The sequence below is a fragment of the Mytilus californianus genome, unplaced genomic scaffold (assembly GCF_021869535.1).
Source record: "Mytilus californianus isolate M0D057914Y unplaced genomic scaffold, xbMytCali1.0.p SCAF_1, whole genome shotgun sequence".
NCBI lineage: Eukaryota > Metazoa > Mollusca > Bivalvia > Mytilida > Mytilidae > Mytilus > Mytilus californianus.
Genome location: NW_026262581.1, coordinates 51,149,319 through 51,170,360, shown reverse-complemented (window position 1 = coordinate 51,170,360; position 21,042 = coordinate 51,149,319). Strand labels below are relative to the sequence as shown.

The window sequence follows — 21,042 nt, the reverse complement described above, 5'->3', positions numbered from 1 at the left end:
GGTTAAAAATAGAACATAGGGGTAAAATGCAGTTTTGGGTTTATATCTCTGAAACTAAAGCATTTAGAGCAAATCTGACAGGTGGCAAAAATGTTCATCAGATTTAGATTTATCTGCCCTGAAATTTTCAGACGAATCCGACAACCCGTTGTTGGGTTGCTGCCCCTGAGTTAGTAATTTTACAAATATTTTGCAGTTTTTTGTTATTATCTTAGATATCATTATAATATCTGATATCTAATACTATTAATTATGATTTTAACCTTATTTTACATGATTTCCAAAGCATCAGTAAATACAGGTGAGCGACACAGGCTCCTGAGAGCCTCTAGTTTTGTCATGGAGTATTTTTTTTTATTATTATATCCTCGACCTATGATTATATCCTCGACATATGAGTGTTGAATATCCCCTTGGTATCATCAGCCTTTTTTTTCTAGTTGCTGGGTGTGTTGTTGATTGTAGGGATCCGAAATAGAGAAGGCATAAAGGAGAACTTTCCTTGATAATTTTGTGTAGGCTTGACTCTTCGCGTCCTCGGAGCTTTTATATTCCTGCGTAGGAAACCAATTGATCTGGTGGCTTTCACAGTCGTCTGGTTGATGCTCTCCTGCCAGGAAATACCCTGACTTGATCTAAAAACCAAGGTATTTCCCACTTCAGGCGGTTTCAAGGGTACAATCGACTGTGCAGCTGCTAGTGGTTTTGATGGATGAGGTTTTGTATCTTGCAGACATGGATTGTTGTACAATTCTATGGATGGAGCGCCAACTGCCAAATTTGATAGAGTCGATTTATGATCTTGCAACTTGATGTAGTCGCTGGTTGATATAATGCAGCAATAAATCGGACGGTCATCGTGCAGCATATAGTTTTACAGTGCATGCATAGGCTAGTCGATTTTGATGGATGAGGTTGTGATTCTTCAGATGTGTATGGCCGTTGAACATTTCTGTGGATAGAACTTCAACTGCCAACCGTTTTCCCATTTCTAGAGTCGATTTGTGATCTTGCAGTTTAATGTAGTCGCTGGTCGATCTAATGGGACGATAAATCAGGCAGCCATCATGCTGTTAATAGATTCACACTTCTTGTATGGTATTTACGGCTTATGACTGAGACGAGATAGAGCAAGGGTGCTATGACTATACCCTGTGGTCTCCTGAGAATACAGCAGGCGACTGGTTTACCGTTGGTAGAGTTATGACCAAACGTTTGTATAACGTTTAAACGGTAGTGTCTTTAGGGGTTTAGGAAACGAAAATTTTAACTGAGTATGGACTAAGAGCCAAATGCGCATTGGAATATCCCTGTATCTGTGTGATGTCAGCTGAAAGTGTAATCTATATCACCGAACCTCCTGCTTTTTTCAGTGAAATTTGTTTAAATTTCATTAACATTCGTAAAATAGTAAAACATTGATAATGAAACAATCAAGTTTAATGATTTTGGTCATTCAACAAAGATCCGGCTTTTTTAGACACCCATGATGTTATGTTTCCGTTTACAGATTGTTTGACACATTATCGAAGGAAACGTGATCTGATATGAAATTGATTTCAAATAAGATTGACGTCATGAACGAAGATTTTCATTGACTATTCCGCTTTAATTAAACTACCATAATCGGATGTCTTCTGAACTTTCATACCATTAATGAGAAGAAGCACGCTGATACTGCTTTTACTATCATGTGAATTATATCTGTAAACATCGATTTGCGGTTAGATACAACACATATGCTGATTTATCATGATTTTTGAGAGAGAAATAAATCTTGGTATTGATGCAATTTTTAAAAGCGGATCATTGTATATTAACAATACTTTTTAATATGATATTTCGATCATGGCAAACAGTTTTTTTTTTGTAAAATACGGTTAATATCGGAATATTTATCTTTTCCAATGACGTGTTCGTGTTACAATAGGTGGAATATAAACCATGCTAGTTTAGTTAAAAAAGTGTTTATAGAATAAGTGTCTTTACAACCGTAAAGAATTTCTTAAAGACAGAATTTTTAGCACTTTAATTTTCATTTGCGAGATCATTTTTAACACAGTCGGAGTTTTTAATTGATTACTGGTATACTGTCCATCTTAGTCCAAGATTGCACTGACATCCCTTTTTATGACTTGTAGGGCCGTTGGACGTCAGACTATAAACATGGAAATTGCAGACCCAGACTTCAGGCGCCAAGTTTCTATCTCGAAATCGCAAAAGAATCCATTTTCAAGTAGATAAATCATACATCATTCAATTCCTTATTCATTTTACTTCACGAATATTTAACTTGTATTTGCAACATGTTTTGCTTTGTCCTTTTACTTTTTACTTTTCTAAATCTCCTCGAGTACGGAAGGTCGTTTGTTCGACCCCCGATCGGACCAAACCAAAGACTGAGTGGTATTTTCTGCTTCTCGGTAGAGCACGCGGGACTATAGATTATGTCTATTGTTGACAAGTTGAGGCGTTGTTTTTTTTTGCTACAGAATTATGACCATTTAAAAAATGTATCACGTTCTTAGATTCCCATGTTTGTTTATTTGATATTTGTTTTGTTGATCCGATACAGGACCAACACGACGACCGTAATGAGTAACACTAGATATTTATGAGAGGAATTTTCTCACGCATCGATGTTCGATTGAAAAGTTCATTGACTTCAGGAAACGCGATGTAAAAATGCTGAAATCCATATCAAGAATCAAAGAATAAATACAAAGGCGTAATTCTTGTGTAAAGACCAGTCAACATGACATACGTGAACAATTATTATCGCAAAACAATTGCTGATAAGTTCAGCTAATAGTATATAATAACAAGATCCCAACTCCCCAAGTCCTTTTTTAGTATATTCACATTCTTGAGGAAATATTTTCATGAATATTTTTTCGGAGCTAAACTCTCACGCGGCATGTATGACAGTTGATTATTCTAAAAATTTCTAAAAATGACCAGGGATGCTTTTGTCATTATTGATATATATATAAACCCATCAATATATTAACTTTCCACTTCATAGACCTTAAAACATGCAAGTATATGTTATACATCTTCAAAGTTAATATGATTAGACTAAAAGGCATGGTCTTACTTTGGTGTGGAAATTTTTACGATCAATAGAAAATATTTGAAATCGTCTGTCATCTTTTTAAAAAAACGCGGCGATATTGTCTTATTGTGCTGATGCGGCGTTAAGCAACCACCAATCAATATCATCTTTGGAAGGATGTATACAGACTCTAATTTCGAACTCCAATTTGGTTGTATTAAATTTCTGATTTTGATCCTGTGATGAAAAGGAATTGCCCGTACCTCTTTTTGAATGCGGACTATTTTGTCGTTACATTATCTTCCGTGATTATTTCTAAGGCAACAACCCATCCATCGCTAAAGAAATCAAATGGTTACTCCTTCAATTGATATTTTAACAACTAAAACGACCAAAGAGATAATACATTAATGAACAGCATTAGAATACAAATACAATAGAATGTCCCTTATTACATTTGTGTCATACCAGACCTCGGGTCAAATTCGGGTTGAATAATCCACTTGATAGAGAAATATTTAATACATATACCGGTATTCTGTTCACTAAATCAAATGATGAGAATCAGATACCTGTACGATCTGATATACATCTGACTATTTTGGAGAGAAAAAAATATTAAAAAGAATAAAAAATTAAAATCCGAACAAATATCACACGGTCCATTTAAATTTCCCACCTACCTTCGAACCTAGAAACTTTATCGAACGAAGTTTATCTGCTCCAACTCCCATGATTCTGTCTTCTCTTTGTTAGCGAACCTACTGATACAGTACACGTATCAGATTAACTGATTCCATGTTGAAGATGAAGTTCAAGAACGTATTTGGTTTTCGAAGTGAAGTCAGTAGAGGAATTCATTAAGGCAACTCTTGCTTTGTGTTTATGAAACTGAAGCTGATTTTGGCTTAATATATTTCTGGCACGGATATGTGGTCGTGAACATTTTTTGTCTCTGCATGCATATATTTCATTACTTCGACTAAAGTCCCACGCTAATTAATGATTCCTTTTGCTGTTGACAGTTTTATCCTAGGTGAAAACAGACTGTGAATTCGAGACCCGAGTGTCATAAATATTTTATGAAGTGTAATTGTTTAATAAAAGTAGAAAACTTAATCACGTATGCGTGGACAAATTCCTTTGTGTCGCTGGAAGAACTTATTGTTTTCCCTGTCGAAGAATGGGTTCCTTAGTTGACAGTTTCTAGTAACGCTGATTTTGTTTTTGAAAATGTTGTAATTGAAGATAAAAATATTCTGAAATGTCAAAATGCATAACCATGGTTACTCACACCGACGCACTTTTTCTTGAACGGAATTTTTGATATCGATTAGAAAATTAGACACTATAATCAATGGTCACCTCCTACGATCTCTTCAAGTCATTCCAATAGTTTTATTGGAATTTGTTTCCCACGAAATAATTAGTTTATCAGTCATTATTCAAGTCGACTCTGACAGTAAGTAGTATTCCGAACAGGTAAATGCTACCCGGCCTTTCGGAATCAGATTGACGTAAATGAATAAGATAGGTGTTCGTATGTTAATTCTACAGTGTTGTTTCTTAATGCTGTTGGGATATTGATTTGGATGTTTTTACCATCACAAAGGAGTTCAATATTCAAACCCTCAAAACTGTGTTTTATGACAAAAGTTTTCATTGATTAGTAAACAACGAAAAATGTATTTACATTTGATATTATTTATTTTAAAACTGCAGGCTTGATTCCGAATTGTTACAGTTGAACAGACTTTGATTAAATCGGTGACAAAGGAAATGTATTTACATCTTTATGGAATATTACTTTAATTATAATTCAGAAATACAGTTTGGGAGAAAATCAATGAGTTGTGCCATTGGAATCTATGGGATATAACTTTACCGATATTTTGTTTGGAGTTTTTGTTTGTTCTGCTGGAAAGTAACATGTAACTAACTTCAAGCGATGATCAAAGTTGATAATCAATAGAGAGCTGATTTAATTACTTATTTCATTCAAACTCTAAAGAGGATTTTACATGAAATTCGGGAAAATGAATATTTTCCAAAGTTTTAATCAGGTTCTTTCTCCTAAGCACTCCGAGAAATCGAAAAGAAAAGGTGAGTATTTGAATTTTAAGACTTAATATCTTTGAATTGACTAAAAATATTTGAGTCAATCAGACATTTATGTTCGTGATTTAATATAATTTGAGATTTACACAACGTATCTGTTATTCTATGGTGATTTTGCAATTGTTCTATCAAATTATGATTCTGTTACTACCAATTTTTAAACATATTAAAATGAAACGGTTATTTCGAGATTTTTAAGATGACTTATCTATAATACTGTCTAGTTTAAGATAATCTTTTTTGTGCACTTATAAAATCTTTTTGACTTAAATTGATCTTTCTATTGAATGTACTTCTGTCAAGGGTTTACGCCTAGATTCATACATAGGTAAAAAAATGTTGATGCGCGAAAAACACATTAATTTATATCATATATGAATTTTGAATACTAAACAAATTAGAACGTTTACCGAAAAGCTTATATCTATTTTAAAAGAAAATGAAGTTAACGATACAAATTATGCCGGGCACGTTCACAAGGCGTTTTAAAGGTATTATTTGCCTATGATAGATATATACCCATTAACCATTGAGGAGAACATCTAAATCTTGTTACTTTTACGTCACAGTGAGAATTTCAAAGGATTGGAAATATTGACCTAGGTCTGTTTAACATCAATATAATCACTATTTATGCTTAGTCTAGAAGATAGTTTGTGTATTTGGATGTTTGCTTACGGCCTAAAATTCATCCTCTGTAAATATGCATATAAATTGAATGTTTTATTTATCATATTTGTTAACCTCGGTAAGTAACGATAATTACTAAATTTTGATAAAAGGTTTGATAAGATGCAAATATTTACAAATAAGTTAACATAGGGGTGATAAATCAGATCTTGTGTTGAAAAGTTTAGGTAACTTTCCAAGATACATGGTAAAGATATGTTATACCCTCGCTCAAAATTGGGACGTAATTATGTTCCAGTTCAACAGGAACGCTGTCCGTGTTGTGTCACATTTTCAGTTCCTTTGATTGTCTCAGTAACTCCCTCGCTGCCGAAAACATATCTTTAAAATGTCATACACATAAATGAAATTTTCGCCACATTTTTCTCAGCATCTTCAAGTTATATCTTCTTGATCATGTCACAAACAATCATGCCTTGTACAGACGTTACTCTACATTATTAACACTAAAAGCTTTTTGTCAAAATTTGAAGTAGAAACAATAGTTCTTTAATACGAACGGACTAGTATGTCTTTTCTAGGTCTTTTGTACCATAAACATCGTAGGTAAAGGAGTTTGACCATCATATAAGACAGTGTTTTACGTTGATCCTCGGGCATTTTAGCCTCAGGGCATACTATTTGAAAATTTTCCCTAGGTTGTAAGTAACGTTCTTTAAGTTTCGGGGGAAAAGAGGGGTGGGGGTTGGACACTGTAAATAGCAAGCGAATATAAAAATACAAAGCTGACAGTGAGCGATTGTAAATGAAATTCTTGTCAAACATTGAATTATTATTGAGAAGTAGCATGTTAATTTTTTTCACACTCAGAATACGGCCTCAAATCATATCATCAAACGTTTAGGTTGGTCACAACACAGTGTTTTTCAGAATGTTCGAGTCATAACTTCGAGTTTTCAAATGGTTGTCTAGAATACTTTAAAAAAAACTTTTAAACTTGAGCATTGACTGAAACCCTTCAATTACAACCCCTGGACAAGAATATTTTGTTTATGCCTGGGGTTCCTTTAAGGAGTTCTTCGAGGGACCCAAAGAAGAATGTGGTTTATTAACGAGAAAAAGCTCAATCATTTTGGAATGGGGCTTTGAAAAGAATCTTGATGTAATCTGTAATACTTGTGCAATATGAGTTTATGAATAATAATTTTATTATCAAGAATGCACACTTCCTTAATATTTTGAAATGGGGTTATTAAAAGGGAAATAACTGTGCACCCTTCTCCATCCCAACTGACCAGTCAGGTTAAACTGGGTCAGGGGAACTGTTCTGCACCTTTCCCAGTCCAAAGTGACCAGTCAAATTAAACTGGGTTAGGGGAACAGTACTCTACCCTAAATTTTATATGGGATCCTAAAGGGGTTTGTTTTTATTTATAGAGGCTCAAATGGGTGTATATCACATTTTAACAAATTATTTATTTTTCTGTCATAATACTGGACTGATGTCTATAGACCTGCTGGGTTAAACTGGGTTAGGGGAGGCCCTGCCAATTTGGAAAAAGGGGCTCAAGAAGGGATTTTACAGTATTTTGGGGTTCAAGAGCGTTGCAAATTATTTAGGAAACTGGTTTTCTTGAAGTGGCAATGGGGAGTACCTTCTCAGTGTTATGATGGGTCAGGGGAAACCCTACACATCTTTTTTTAAATGGACCAAAAGAATGTTTTTGATTAGAGGTTCATACAGGTGTAAATAAGTTACTTTTCAGTAGTATAACTGGGCAAGTTTGGGTAGAGGGGTGCAAATATATTGTTTGATAGAAAAACAAAGGATATGCAGGGGTACCCTCTTTCCTCTTTTTCTGTTTGTCAAATCATAATTTGGTTGAATTTTATCAAGTCAATTAAGGACATCACAGACCTACTTTTTATGCTTTGATGACAATGCCCATATTTATACATGAATTAAATTTTTGAACATTGAATGCTAAATTATTTTCTGTTTCATGGAATGGGGATGAAGGCTGAGTACAGTTTAAGTATGTACGACTACTTCTTTAATGAATCAGTTGGAGGATATCTTCATTATAGACTTCTATAAAATGGATAAAACGGGAAAAAGCTGACAAAAAATCTTTGGACTCTTTTTTTAAATCAGTAATGAACATAGTTGATATACGTATTCAACATTTTAAAGAACATTTTACTCTTAACAATAACCACAATAAACCTTTTTCTCGTATCAAACATAAACTAAAAGAACTAGCCAAGGAATTTGTTTTTGTCCCGGCCGATAAAGCTGCTAATAATATTATTATTGTTTGACGTAAATTTTACATTGAGGTTCTGAAAAAAGAAATCACCAATTCACCAACATTCCAACTGACTCCATTTTCAGAAAACGACATCTGTAACAAACATAAACTTTTAGCTACCGCTTTACAAGCAGAACCAAATACAATGAAAGTCCCAACTATGTATTGGCTTCCGAAGCTACACAAAACACCTTACAAATATAGATTCATTTCGTCTTCAAGCCATTGTTCCACTACTAAATTGTCTATTCTTCTTACCAGTACACTTGGTACAATCAAAAACCTGATAATAAATTGTTCAAATAAGGCCTTCGAAAGTAGTGGAATTAATTACTTTTGGAGTGTCAAGAACTCGTTGGAAGTACTTGATAAACTGCATGCATATATTGGTGATTTTGAATCTGTTCAAAGTTTAGATTTTTCTACCCTATATACCACATTGCCTCACATTCTCATTAAGAAAAAATTCACACACCTAATTAAATGGGCATTTAAAAAGTCAGAATGTGAATATATATGTTCAAACTCTTTTAGGTCATTTTTTAGTAGCAATAAACAAAAAAACTATGTCAATTGGACATGCTTTGATACTATATATGCCCTTGAATTTTTACTAGATAACATTTTTGTTCGCTTTGGAGATTCCGTATATCGTCAGGTTATCGGAATTCCAATGGGGACTAACTGTGCACCACTTATTGCGGACCTTTTTTTGTATTGCTATGAGTTACAATTTATGTCAAAAATCAGTAAAGACCCATCGAAACAACATCTGATACACAAATTTAATAATACTTTTAGATATTTGGATGATATTTTGGCTCTCAATAATGACGACTTCAGTATGTATACTAAAGAAATTTATCCTGTTGAACTTACTTTAAATAAAGCTAATACTAACAATGACCACTGCCCTTTCCTCGATCTTGATATCTATATCATTAACGGAAAGCTTAATACTAAAATATATGATAAAAGAGATGATTTTTCATTTCCTATCGTTAATTATCCATTTTTAGATGGTGACGTTCCCTTGTCACCATCTTACGGTGTTTATATATCTCAACTTGTACGATTCGCTCGTGTATGTAACAATGTTTTAGATTTTAACGAGAGAAATTTATGTATTACTGAAAAATTATTACACCAGGGTTTTCGATATCACAAACTAGTCAAAACATTTACTAAATTTTATCATCGGTATAAGGACATCATTCGTAAATATAGCTCAACATGCAGACTTCTTATACGTTCAGGTATTTCACATCCAATTTTTTATGGAAATATTCTTTATAAAGCACAAAAATGTCAGTATTCACCTCTGAAACTAACAAAACCTTTAAATAGACTTATTAAGAAGGGATATAGTTACGATACTGTTGTCAGGTCATTAAAGATTGCATATTTTGGCGTTAATATTGATTCACTTATAGGGTCTTTGCATCGGCACTAAACACATTTATTTAAAAACCAGTTGTTGGCATGACACGGGTTATGTTCTTCTCATATATGTTATGATGGTATGATACTAAACCCCTAACGGGAAGGATTGTGCCTGATATTCATATGATGAAGACATAATCTTTCAATCAGTTTAATTGAAGTCTGGAGCTGGCATGTCAGTTAACTGCTAGTAGTCTGTTGTTATTTATGTATTATTGTCATTTTGTTTATTTTCTTTGGTTACATCTTCTGACATCAGACTCGGACTTCTCTTGAACTGAATTTTAATGTGCGTATTGTTATGCGTTTACTTTTCTACATTGGCTAGAGGTATAGGGGGAGGGTTGAGATCTCATAAACATGTTTAACCCCGCCGCATTTTTGCGCCTGTCCCAAGTCAGGAGCCTCTAGCCTTTTTTAGTCTTGTATTATTTTTAATTTTAGTTTCTTGTGTACAATTTGGAGTTTAGTATGGCGTTCATTATCACTGAACTAGTATATATATTTGTTTAGGGGCCAGCTGAAGGACGCCTCCGGGTATGGGAATTTCTCGCTGCATTGAAGACCTGTTGGTGGCCTTCTGCTGTTGTCTGTTCTGTGGTCGGGTTGTTGTCTCTTTGACACATTTCCCATTTCCATTCTCAATTTTATTCTGTAATCTTTCTTTACCTTATTTTTTGTTGATGTAATACTTGATCATGAGTATTTGTTTGTCCAGCCTGTTTGTATTGCTTCCTCTGATTATTTGCAATAGAACCATATTGTGTCCTTGTATAAGATGTAAATCATCAATAATGTAAACAGAGCCAGCCTTTAAAGAATATGTGGTATAAAAACCAGAGATCGTTTGTGGTTTAGTTGATGGAGAATTTAATACTATAAAAAATCATAAAAATTCTTTACTTATGGTCCACATTTTATTACTTGAGTTTAAATTGGATAGTTATTTGAATATACCTAATGATTTAATCATAAATCTAATAAACTTCAACCTGCTCTAAAGGAATATATTTATGGATTTCTGAATTACAATATGGCCGTTAAGTCCGAAGTAATATAATAACTCATGAAGCATAAAAGGATAAACTAATTTCAGAATTCCTAAAGGGTCCTGCAAAGTACAATATTGTTTATTGATTTTTTCAAATCATTTTTTACCAATTTTTTTTTTGTAAATTGAAATTGTTTTAGTGTCCCGATAAGTACTTTTCTATTAGAATGTGAAAATACACAAACATGTTTTAAATTAACTTATAGCATGTTTCAAACCTTTTAAGAAGGAACATGGAAAATAATGAATGACCTTTGAAAATTTTTTACATATGCCTAATGGTAAATGTCTGCTGGGATTTTCTATATTCTAGTTATAAATTGAATGTTGCTTCTCGTTCCATGAAGAAGAGTAATAACTTTATTGAATTTCAATTAATTACATTTATCTATAACGAGCAGTGGGTTTTTGACTGACAGATATTGCAGAAAAAGATAGTTAAAATTTCTTTTATTATTTACTATTTATCAGGTTTTATTATGATGTTTGAGTTAAGATAGAATCAATTACATGGCTTCTCATATTGAATTAGACAGCATAGAACATAATTGGAGTTGGAACCAAATTCTGTTTTTGAAACTAGATCTGATTATCTATAAATACCATCTCCAGCAAGAGTTAATTAATAAATTATACAGAGAATTCTTGCAGGGATAATTAGAAATTGCATAGAAGATTGTTTCTTCTCCCAGATAAGTGGAACATTTAACCAATTATAAATTTGTTTTTTAAAAATTTTCTTTTTTTTAACATTTTTTTAATTTCACCTTGTTTGCATGTATGATTTTAGTCCAAATAATTATATATGATGCCTTGTTAAGCTATAAAAAAAGCCTTCAATACATAACATCATAGTTATTTGGACAGCAAAATTTAATTGAAAAATCATAACTACTTCCTCTTACACTCAAATTAAGTATTTCTAACACTCCTTTCCTTTTCAGATTAATATCAGTTTATTTTTATTTGTCTGCTAGAAGAAGTCTTTTGAATAAGTTGTGGTTTTGTTAAATTGACTATTTGTTTTCCTTACCAAAACGAAAATTTTAGATATAAGCATGCATATACTTTTCTGTCTTTCAACAATGGTAAAACGAATTAAAGTCAAAATAGTATAATAAATTTGTTTATAGCATACTGGTACATATACATGTACCATTCTTGTTTTGATGTGAATGCTAAAAAGATGTCAAGTAGAAATGCAAAGATGCCTTCAAAACAGAATTGTGGGAATTAAGTTATTCTTGTGGATTTTGTTTCTTCACATAAAATAAATTTCTTTTTGACCAAATTTAAAAAAATAAAGCATAGTGAGTCAGATTATTGAATACTTTATTTGTGATTCTAAGAGAATGTCTTTGTGACCTGTTTTTTTGGAAATGTAAGAAATGCAATGTTAACAGTAATTTTAAATGGTTTTGGGTAAAAAAAACCAATTTGGCATGTACAAAGTAAAACTCAGGAATGTTAAAGAACATTTTATGATACAACATAAAAGAGGAGATGTTATTGACAGTTCTGTTTACATTTTGTATGTCTTTTAATACTTGCAGTAAGATGTGGATAAGAGTTGAAATCAATTGATCTTTAGTTTATAGTTTTCAGTCATGTGAATGGACATAAAAGCAATGACACTTTAATGCTGCTTGTTTTGGGTTGAAGAATAATAAAAATATCTTATGGTATTTGAAATGTTGACAATAAAACTATTTTGCATGTTGTATTGCTAAATAACACTTTTGCATTAGATTGAACTTGTATTCGAATTCTGTTGAAAACAATGATCTTTTGTTCACAAATCAAGGCTACTTATATTTACAAAATGTTATGCTGTTGTTGCTTTTTTTCTATTTTGAACTGTAGTACAAAGCAAAATTTCAGATTTTGATCAAAACATTTTCAACTCTTTCTTTCACAGAGCTGCACTTAAAGTCTTGACATGTCTTCATGATAGAATAGCTGTCTTTCAATAATTTATTTCTAAGCAACAGTGGGGCTCACAAAGATTTGATTGATTAATTGTTATTTGCTTAATGTCCAGTGGCAAATATTTCATATTTTGGACAAAAACAAATTCAACAATACATTTCAAAAAAAGATACTGCAGAGTGCAATAAGGTTTACTGGAAAAAGGACAGGAAATATTGACTGACATTTGAAGAAGAGGGTATATCTGATAGTGATAGAAATTTGGCATTGCTTCAGGCCAGCTACAAACACTCCAGAGAGTTGCGTACAATGCTTCTTTAACAATACCATACACTCAGTCAATATGAGGTACATATCCATTCCAACAAGAAGGGCTAAATAGGATATTTACAATTATTTTAAATTTGGTAAGCTGTGAGGTATAATGCATTTTCACATCTTTCTCTCACATAGCCTCTTGATGAGAGTATCAGTTCTTTAACTTAGATTGTAATTTGTGTGATTTTAAATTCATTAATCTGTTCTTCATTTCTAGGGATAGACACAAGGATGAAATTTAGTATAGAACCACCACCTGGTGACAGTGCCTTTGAACAGTGGAAAGATGCCATGAAGGCTGTGGCAAGGCTACCTATGGGTATACCAGACAGCTTTCGTAAAAAGGTAGGGAAACAATTCCCAGCAATGATCCTTATGGTGGCATTGTTTTCTATTGAAAAGTATGAATTAAAGCGATGTGTCTGCTGTCAAAAGCTATTAGGAAATTTTGTGATGGTAATTTGCAGTATATTTTAATGTTTAGGTTACTTGCTTACGTGAAGTTCTTAATTTTTGACATAGATGCTGTTTATGGTATAAAGAGACGTCCTGATACAACCATTTTAAATTTTGAAGAGTTAAAAAAACAACTTATTTGCGTAAACCATATATGCATCTTTTAATTTCCAAAGTTAACCATGCTTAATTTTAGCTGATGTGGCATAAAATTTTACCATTGTCCGTCTGTACATCCTTCCATACATCCTAAAATTAGTTTCTGTTCTCTTACTTTAGTTTCCCTCAACCAAATGTTATGAAACTTATGCACAATGCTTATTACCACCAAAAACAGATCAAGTTTGAATGTGGGCGGCGTCACTTTTGCCTTTCTTGAGTTATGTCCCTTTATAAATGATAAAATTGGCAATTTTGTAGTTTCCGTACTCTAACTTTGCCCATGGACACATTCTTCTTTTATTTACAAATCGTAGGATAAAGAAGATATAAAAAAAAAGCTTTCTTGAAAGGTTTTAAATAATGATTTATAGTAAAAAAAAATAATGTCTTAACAGCAATAGTATATATAGTTTATGGAAAATAGTTAATTATATGTGCAAGAATTTTTATGTGGAAAACTTTTATATGCAAGCTATTTATCAAAGTGAGAATGACTTGGAATTATTGAATTGGTCATAGATTGCAACAAGATTACTACGCCTTATTTGTTATTCTATTCCTCAAGGGAATAGTGAAGAACTAATGAAGTATATTTGTGAGACAGAGGTCAAAATAAGTACACAAGACTGAGAAATATAAGGCTACTTCATTTGCTTGTTTAGACAGACTTTACAAATCTACACGTCACGTTTTACTCTTTAACTGTAATTGATTATTCAAGACAAATTGGATTTGGTTTTAATGTCAGAGCTCTTCTTTTCTAAGTTGCTTTCATTTCAAACGGAATATAGATTTATCTTCTGAAGCTTTTCAATAAATTGTACATTACTTTAGCATGCTTAGAAAAGGAATTGAATTTATCGAATTTGACGGAATCCAAATGCAATAAGTTTTGTAAAGAAAATACATAACTTAGTTGATTTGTAGGAAAATAACAGGATAGAACCTATAAGTACTGATAAAATTAGTTATTAAACTGATAAAATTATTAGGACATCTTGGTTAATTACCATTCAAAAAGTGCAATTTAAAAACCTAAAAGTAACAAAGTTTAAAGATTCTTATGCTATTTTTATGCCCCTGCCGTCACCAGAAGGGGGCATTAAGTGCCACCCTTGTCTGTCTGTACGTTGGTTTCCATTCTCTAACTTTAGTTTGCCTCAACCAAATGTTATGAAACTTATACACAATGCTTATTACCACAAAATCAAGTTCGAAATTTGGGTGGCATCACTTTTTACTGTTCTTGAGTTCTGCTCCTTTATAACATTATATGCAAGCGGGGGCATCATCTATGTCCCATGGCCACATTCTCCATATATTTCTCGACCATTTTTGTATGAATTAAAGGATGATGAACATGCACATTCAGGACAAGAACATTTGAGACAGCAACTCAACAACACAAAAAACCAAAGGACATCTACACTATAACATTTGCATCTACATTTATATTAATTTATGATGAAAATAATTTGAATGACATTAACAATGGACTGTAAAAGAGGGATGAAAAATACCAGAGGGACAGTCAAACTCATAGATCCAAAACAAACTGACAATGCCATGTAATATGCTATGGTATTGATTTATTGTTAGTTGGATAAAAGCCCAGCTAGCATGTTACACATATATGTAATCAGCACAACTAAGCAGGCCAGCAAAAACAATGTAACACACATTTCTTAAATAAAGGCAAGTAAAACGAATCACTCTTGATGCTTCTTGCAATGCTTAAAAAATGTCATGTAAACACTACACCATGAATCAATTCTTTGCATAAAAAAGGAAATTTAACTATCAGAAAATTAACATCACCAGTAAATGACGAAATCATTTACCCTAGGCCATATAGCATCCTCAGCTTTCTGTAGCTCAATATTAATTCAGTTTTTGTCCATTAATTTACAGGTATGGTTAAGTTTAGCAGACAATCATATAAGAGAACAGAGAGTTGACTGGCAGAAGACAATGAGATTTGTCTTCAATGAAAAAAGTAATCCAGATGACAATAATTTAGGTCATCAAATTGTCAAGGTTAGTAAAATGTTGTACAGCAGAGACTATCAGTCAAGTAATTTAGTATTTTGTTTCAATTTTGATTGCAACAGAAACTTGTAATAAGGTGATTAAATAAAAAGTTCTTTGTAAAGCATGCAGCTTGATCAAAACTGACTATCTTAATTGTAAAACCGAACTCTTCTATGGGTCTAAATGCCTGAACCCATTCCAAATTAGCAAAGTTTTCAGTGGTAATATTTGCTCAGATGTTTATAATGTTTCCATTATTTATGTAGTGTTGGTGTCATATATTTGATAAACTCTAGCTTTTTCACATGCAACTCTGGGCCATCTCTAAACTTGAATGCTGATTTTTCTATGTCTTTTTTGTTTTTGTCATGTTGTTTTGTTGCAATTTCGTTGATGTATATATCAATAATATTAAATAAGTACCCCCATCTCCTTTTTATATTTATAAGAGCTTAACAAAACTTTGAATGTGCTTGTTCTATGACATTGATTTTGGTTAGTATAAGCTACATGCTAGTAAAGCTCCATATATCAGACACACCAGAGAAATCGGATGGAATATAACTTCTTTTATTTCATATTCAAAACCCTATTTTTTTTTGTCTGTCAAACCTAAAGAATTCTACTAGTTTGAAATTATGAGATTGACTTGATCTCTCTGAAGGTTTGGGCTATTAGATTTTGTTAAAGATCAACATGATACATGAGCTGTTTTTTGAAGCGACTGCTTTCAGAAGACAATATAAGGATTACTATCCACTGTAAACTATTTGTATAAAGCTTGTAGCAGATACCTTATGTTATAAAGTTTCTGTTTGTCATATGTCCATTATCCTTGACCTTATTTTTTTGGTTCAGCGACTGCTTGAAATTAATTATAGTTTTTTTGTCATGTGAATTTCTCACTTATTATGAGTAATAGGATAACTAAATTTGGTAAATGGGTTCCTTGCAACGTCTACATGTCCTTCAGACAGGTTTCACTTGACCTTGACCTCATTTCATAAATCAGTGATCAAGGTTAAAGTAACATGATTAGGTCCGTTTCTCAGATAAGCAGTAGGTCAACTATATGTGGTGTATGAAATGATTGTAGGGATATATGTCAATCTGACAGGTTTCATCTGACCTCGACCTCATTTTCATGGTTCATTGGTCAATGTTAAGTTTTTGTGTTTTGGTCTGTTTTTCAAGTACTTTAAGCAATAGGTCAACTATATTTGGTGTATGGAATGATTGTAAGGTGTGCATGTCTATCTAGCAGGTATCATCTGACCTTGACCTTGTCTCATGGTTTATTGGTCAATGTTAAGCTTTTGTGTTTTGGTCTGTTTTTCAAATACTAATAGCAATGAATCAGCTATATTTGGTGTATGGAACAATTGTAAGGTGTACATGTCTGTTTGACAGGTTTTATCTGACCTTGACCTCATTGTCATGGATATTTAAAAATGTTAAGTTTATATGATACTTTTAGTAAAACCTTCAAGACTTTCAACATAAAATCAATGGTCAGTAAAGCAATCGAGGCATTTTAGCGTGTGCACTCTTGTTTAGAAATTGGAATGACAGATTGAAGAAATTACCTCATGTTTTATTGCTTATATTCTTATCTATGCAAAGCTCAAGCTAATTGTTTCATAAATGTTGTAAACCTTCTCAGTAATCAAATTGTTTTATCTGATTACATGGAATCTTTCTAAAAATCCTTTTATATATCTCAGTTCATATTAAGTTTGTTGTTTTGATTAAGATTTTTACACATCTATGGATCAGTTTTTGATCTAAGGATTGGTTATTGCTAGCAGCTATATTTGACATATCAGGTTTCTACCTTATCCACAGAAATAAATTAAGTGGGTTGAATAGTATGACAGATTCCAATTATAACCAATCTTTAACATCATTCACAGTGACAGTATAATTATACAGATGGGGCGAAAACATGACAATATTTTAGTTCAATTTACCATAATTATCTTTACACTTTGAATTATATTTGTATCCCTTTTTAACACTGATTTACTGAAGCTGATAAATATTCTTGATTTAATTGCACTTTAAAAACATTTTTATTGTGAAAATCTTATTTAGGTATGCTTGATCTATATATAATATTTAAGAAGAAATAAAACCATTTTTCAAAATCATAAAAATCACGTAGAGGGTAATGATCTAGAACCAATAACATGAGAATATAGTTCTACAGGTTCTGATTCCATTATCATCTTGATGAATCACTACCTAAACTGTCTTTGTTGCTTTGTTGCTTTTGATCTTGTGAGTAAAACCTGATTGAGGTGATTTCATAAATCAGTTAACCCATCAATATTCATTTGTCTGACCAAAGGCAGTAATACGATGTTCAGGAACTGTGTAAGTCTTCAATCTATGAACCTTAATGGTTTATCTTTTTCATCAAGCAATAATATGTAGTCTAATATGCCATGTTTGTGCAATAGATTTTGCTCTCTTACAACAGGTATAATGATAGCATTGAAAATTCATTATCAGAGTAAACATTAGTATTGTAATAGGAGGGGTTCGATTGGATAAGGTTTGCAAGGTTCTTATGATACGGCCTCAATGAGTGATGCACTTTAAGCTTGACGAATGCCCAGTGATAGCTCAACTCACTAAACTCAAACCGGTATGCTGTTGATAACTTGTATTCTATATATTTACTCTGTATTTTTAAAGGTGTTCTCTATTCAGACTTCTATTTTTTATCCTGTATGTTTATTTGTCCTCTATCTGGAGCTAAAAGAGACTTAATACTGTTTCAACAATAAACTTTTATTAACAAAATACAACAAGGCAAGCAAATTCAACAAGTGTAAAGTAGTATCAAAAAATGTAGACGAAAAATGTATCAAAAGTAAATGGGGAGTATAATATAGCAAAGTAAACTAATATAAAAAATAGAGAGGTATCAAGGAGCAAATTAGACTACATAAATTTACTCTAAATAAACATGGATCAATCTATAAATTGAGCGTTTAGAACAGACCAGATTAACTTACCAGCAGAGTGGAAAGCTTCACCATATCAGACAGGAAACCCGTCTTTAGACAAATTTAAACATAACCCGGTAATCGCAATATATATATATGCGAAAATTTATAAATTAAGGTATGATAAGAAATTTGGAAGTACAACAACTTATTAATAAATTATAACAACTTACTCCTGAATAACTAAAAGATTTCAATTATAGACGATCTTATTATAAATTTAATGCCAAAGATAAAACTGAACATAGGATAAAGTAATTAGTGAAAAGTTAATTAAACATTTGTCATGGAACATAACCCCGTTTTCCTACATTCCTCCCCCCTAAGACAAATTTTAATTATAAATCAAAAATATTAAAGTCAATCAAAAGGATTAAAAGTTCTTAATTCTCTCTCCTCAACTGCTGCAGCGATTGTGTTTGCCATTCTTCTCCTGTTCTCCTGCGCTTGCCGTCTCATGTCATTTAATATTTGATGTCTCTTGTTCTCGGTTCATGTTAATCAGATTGTTCTCTTAGACACTTCTTACAAAAAAAAAGATTGAATGAATACGAAAAACATGTTAAGTTGATGCTCATAAAATCATGCTCAGAAGAACATATATTAGTCAAGATTTACACAGTAGAAAATATCTAGCATTACTGTGGGATTGAGTGATTACAATCACACACAGTAGTCTTAATTAGATGAGGACATTTCAATGATATTTTTATATGTGTTGTACCGCCCCTTTGAAAAGATTTCTCTACATTTTCATGAGTTTGCATTCATCATTGTATAGCAGAATAAAACAGTTTTAAGCATCTTAACAGAAGACTTTCTACTGAAGACTAACATCGCAAATGTTTTTAAGTAGAAAATTGAAAGAACTACAATTGTAAATTTTGATTTTTAGTACTACAGTATGGAATATAATAACTAGGTCCTTTTCTATTTTCAGCATCTTTCTGAACATAAATATAGCAGAGAAAGTAATGACATTATTTATACCATCCATTAAGACCATATTTTATCGTTAAATCATGTGATAGTTAAAAGAAATAATTTCCCCATCCCATAACGATAAATTAAATCTTGACATTTTTTTGTGATAATTAATATCATAGACTATGGTGTTAGATAAAATCTTGTTAGATTTTTCTAAAGATTTGACAGAACAATACATGGCTGATTATTCTACACGGAAACCTCTAGACAAATTTATCCTAAGGATTGTCGATAATTCCGTCATACTGTTTTTGTGTCGCAGGTGGGAGTAGCTCTATAAATCGTTCATTCATTTATACGATTTCTAGTAGAAATCTATGATGAAGGTTTGTATGGCATAGAGCCTTAAAACCATTTACAATGTTGACAATTGTTTTAATGTCTCATTAAATTAATGTTTTCCTGCAATTCAATATCTTTATGAGAACAACAGTTAAGATCAAACAGTGCAAAAACAGTCAATTATCTTAAAAATGGTTTATGTCACTGTAGGAAAAATATTATTGGCAATTATGAAAAAATGGAAAAATCTAATTGCAAAAAGCAAATTCCTTTTTTTCTAAATACTCTCATGACTACAGTAGATTATGAGTTATACAATAAAACATTCAAGGAAAATACTCAATATTAAACATTATTTTAGGGAAAACAAAACTTTTGAAAAGTCATGGACATTTTTAGATTAGTATTGTATTGCTTAAAGAAGTAAACAGAAAATTCTTATTTTTCAAAAGAATTAGCTTTAGTTATAATTGTGTCACATTTGATGACTTGTTTACGATAGTTTTTTTGTTTTTATTTTTTTTTTACCCAGTTTCTTATGTTTCATGACATACAGTACTCTGATGGTATTAATTTACCTTGCCATAGTGAACCCAAAGCCATACGTACCGGTGTTAATGAATCTTGTAATTGATTAGTTCAGCTTGAGTTGTATTCCATATTTGAGAAGCACAACAGTGTTACACTGTTTTTTTTTCCAAATACTGAATTCATAATGCAGGAATAGTCTCAAATCAACATCAGAACATTACATCAATACAAAATAATAGTAGCACCACTTCCATTAAGATTCAGTACAATAATAGAGTAACAGGAAGGAATGCTGGTGATACACTCAAGCTTTAATATCATGGTCATGCAACATTTTCATTAATTTTAATAAAGTTTTAATATTTTTTTCAGGATTTACACAGAACTGGCTGCAGTGGTTTCAGTGGTCATGAAAATGAAGAAGACAGAGCATCATTGAAGCGTGTCTTACTGGGCTTTGCTCGTTGGAATAAATCCATCGGTTATTGTCAGGGTTTTAATGTTATTGCAGCATTGTTATTAGATGTGACTGAGAGAAGGGAAGATGATGCACTGAAGGTAGGTGTTGGTATGGAAATTTAAAAAGTGACTTGGTCATAATTTGAAATTCAAACATTACAAACTGTAGTCTTGTCTCTATCTACTTTAAGTTTCACAAACATTGAATAGGAGAAAAACAATGTCTACTGTGTTGTCTAATATTGATGCATTTGTGTGGTAGGC

General features: G+C 32.1%; 1 protein-coding gene across 2 annotated transcripts in view; it reads left to right on the top strand.

Moving 5' to 3' along the window:
- The window catches only part of LOC127720656 (TBC1 domain family member 30-like), a 76,081-nt gene that overhangs the window by 18,307 nt on the left and 36,732 nt on the right, over positions 1–21,042 (top strand). Inside the window, exons 1-4 of one of the 2 annotated variants that reach the window (XM_052227382.1) lie at positions 4,880–5,158; positions 13,074–13,201; positions 15,386–15,511; positions 20,692–20,877. In XM_052227382.1, coding sequence (XP_052083342.1) covers positions 5,077–5,158; positions 13,074–13,201; positions 15,386–15,511; positions 20,692–20,877 — 522 coding nt within the window. In that variant the 5' untranslated portion in view covers positions 4,880–5,076. Of the gene's footprint in view, positions 1–4,879; positions 5,159–13,073; positions 13,202–15,385; positions 15,512–20,691; positions 20,878–21,042 lie in introns of those variants that run through there. The other variant, XM_052227376.1, reaches the window with a different exon arrangement.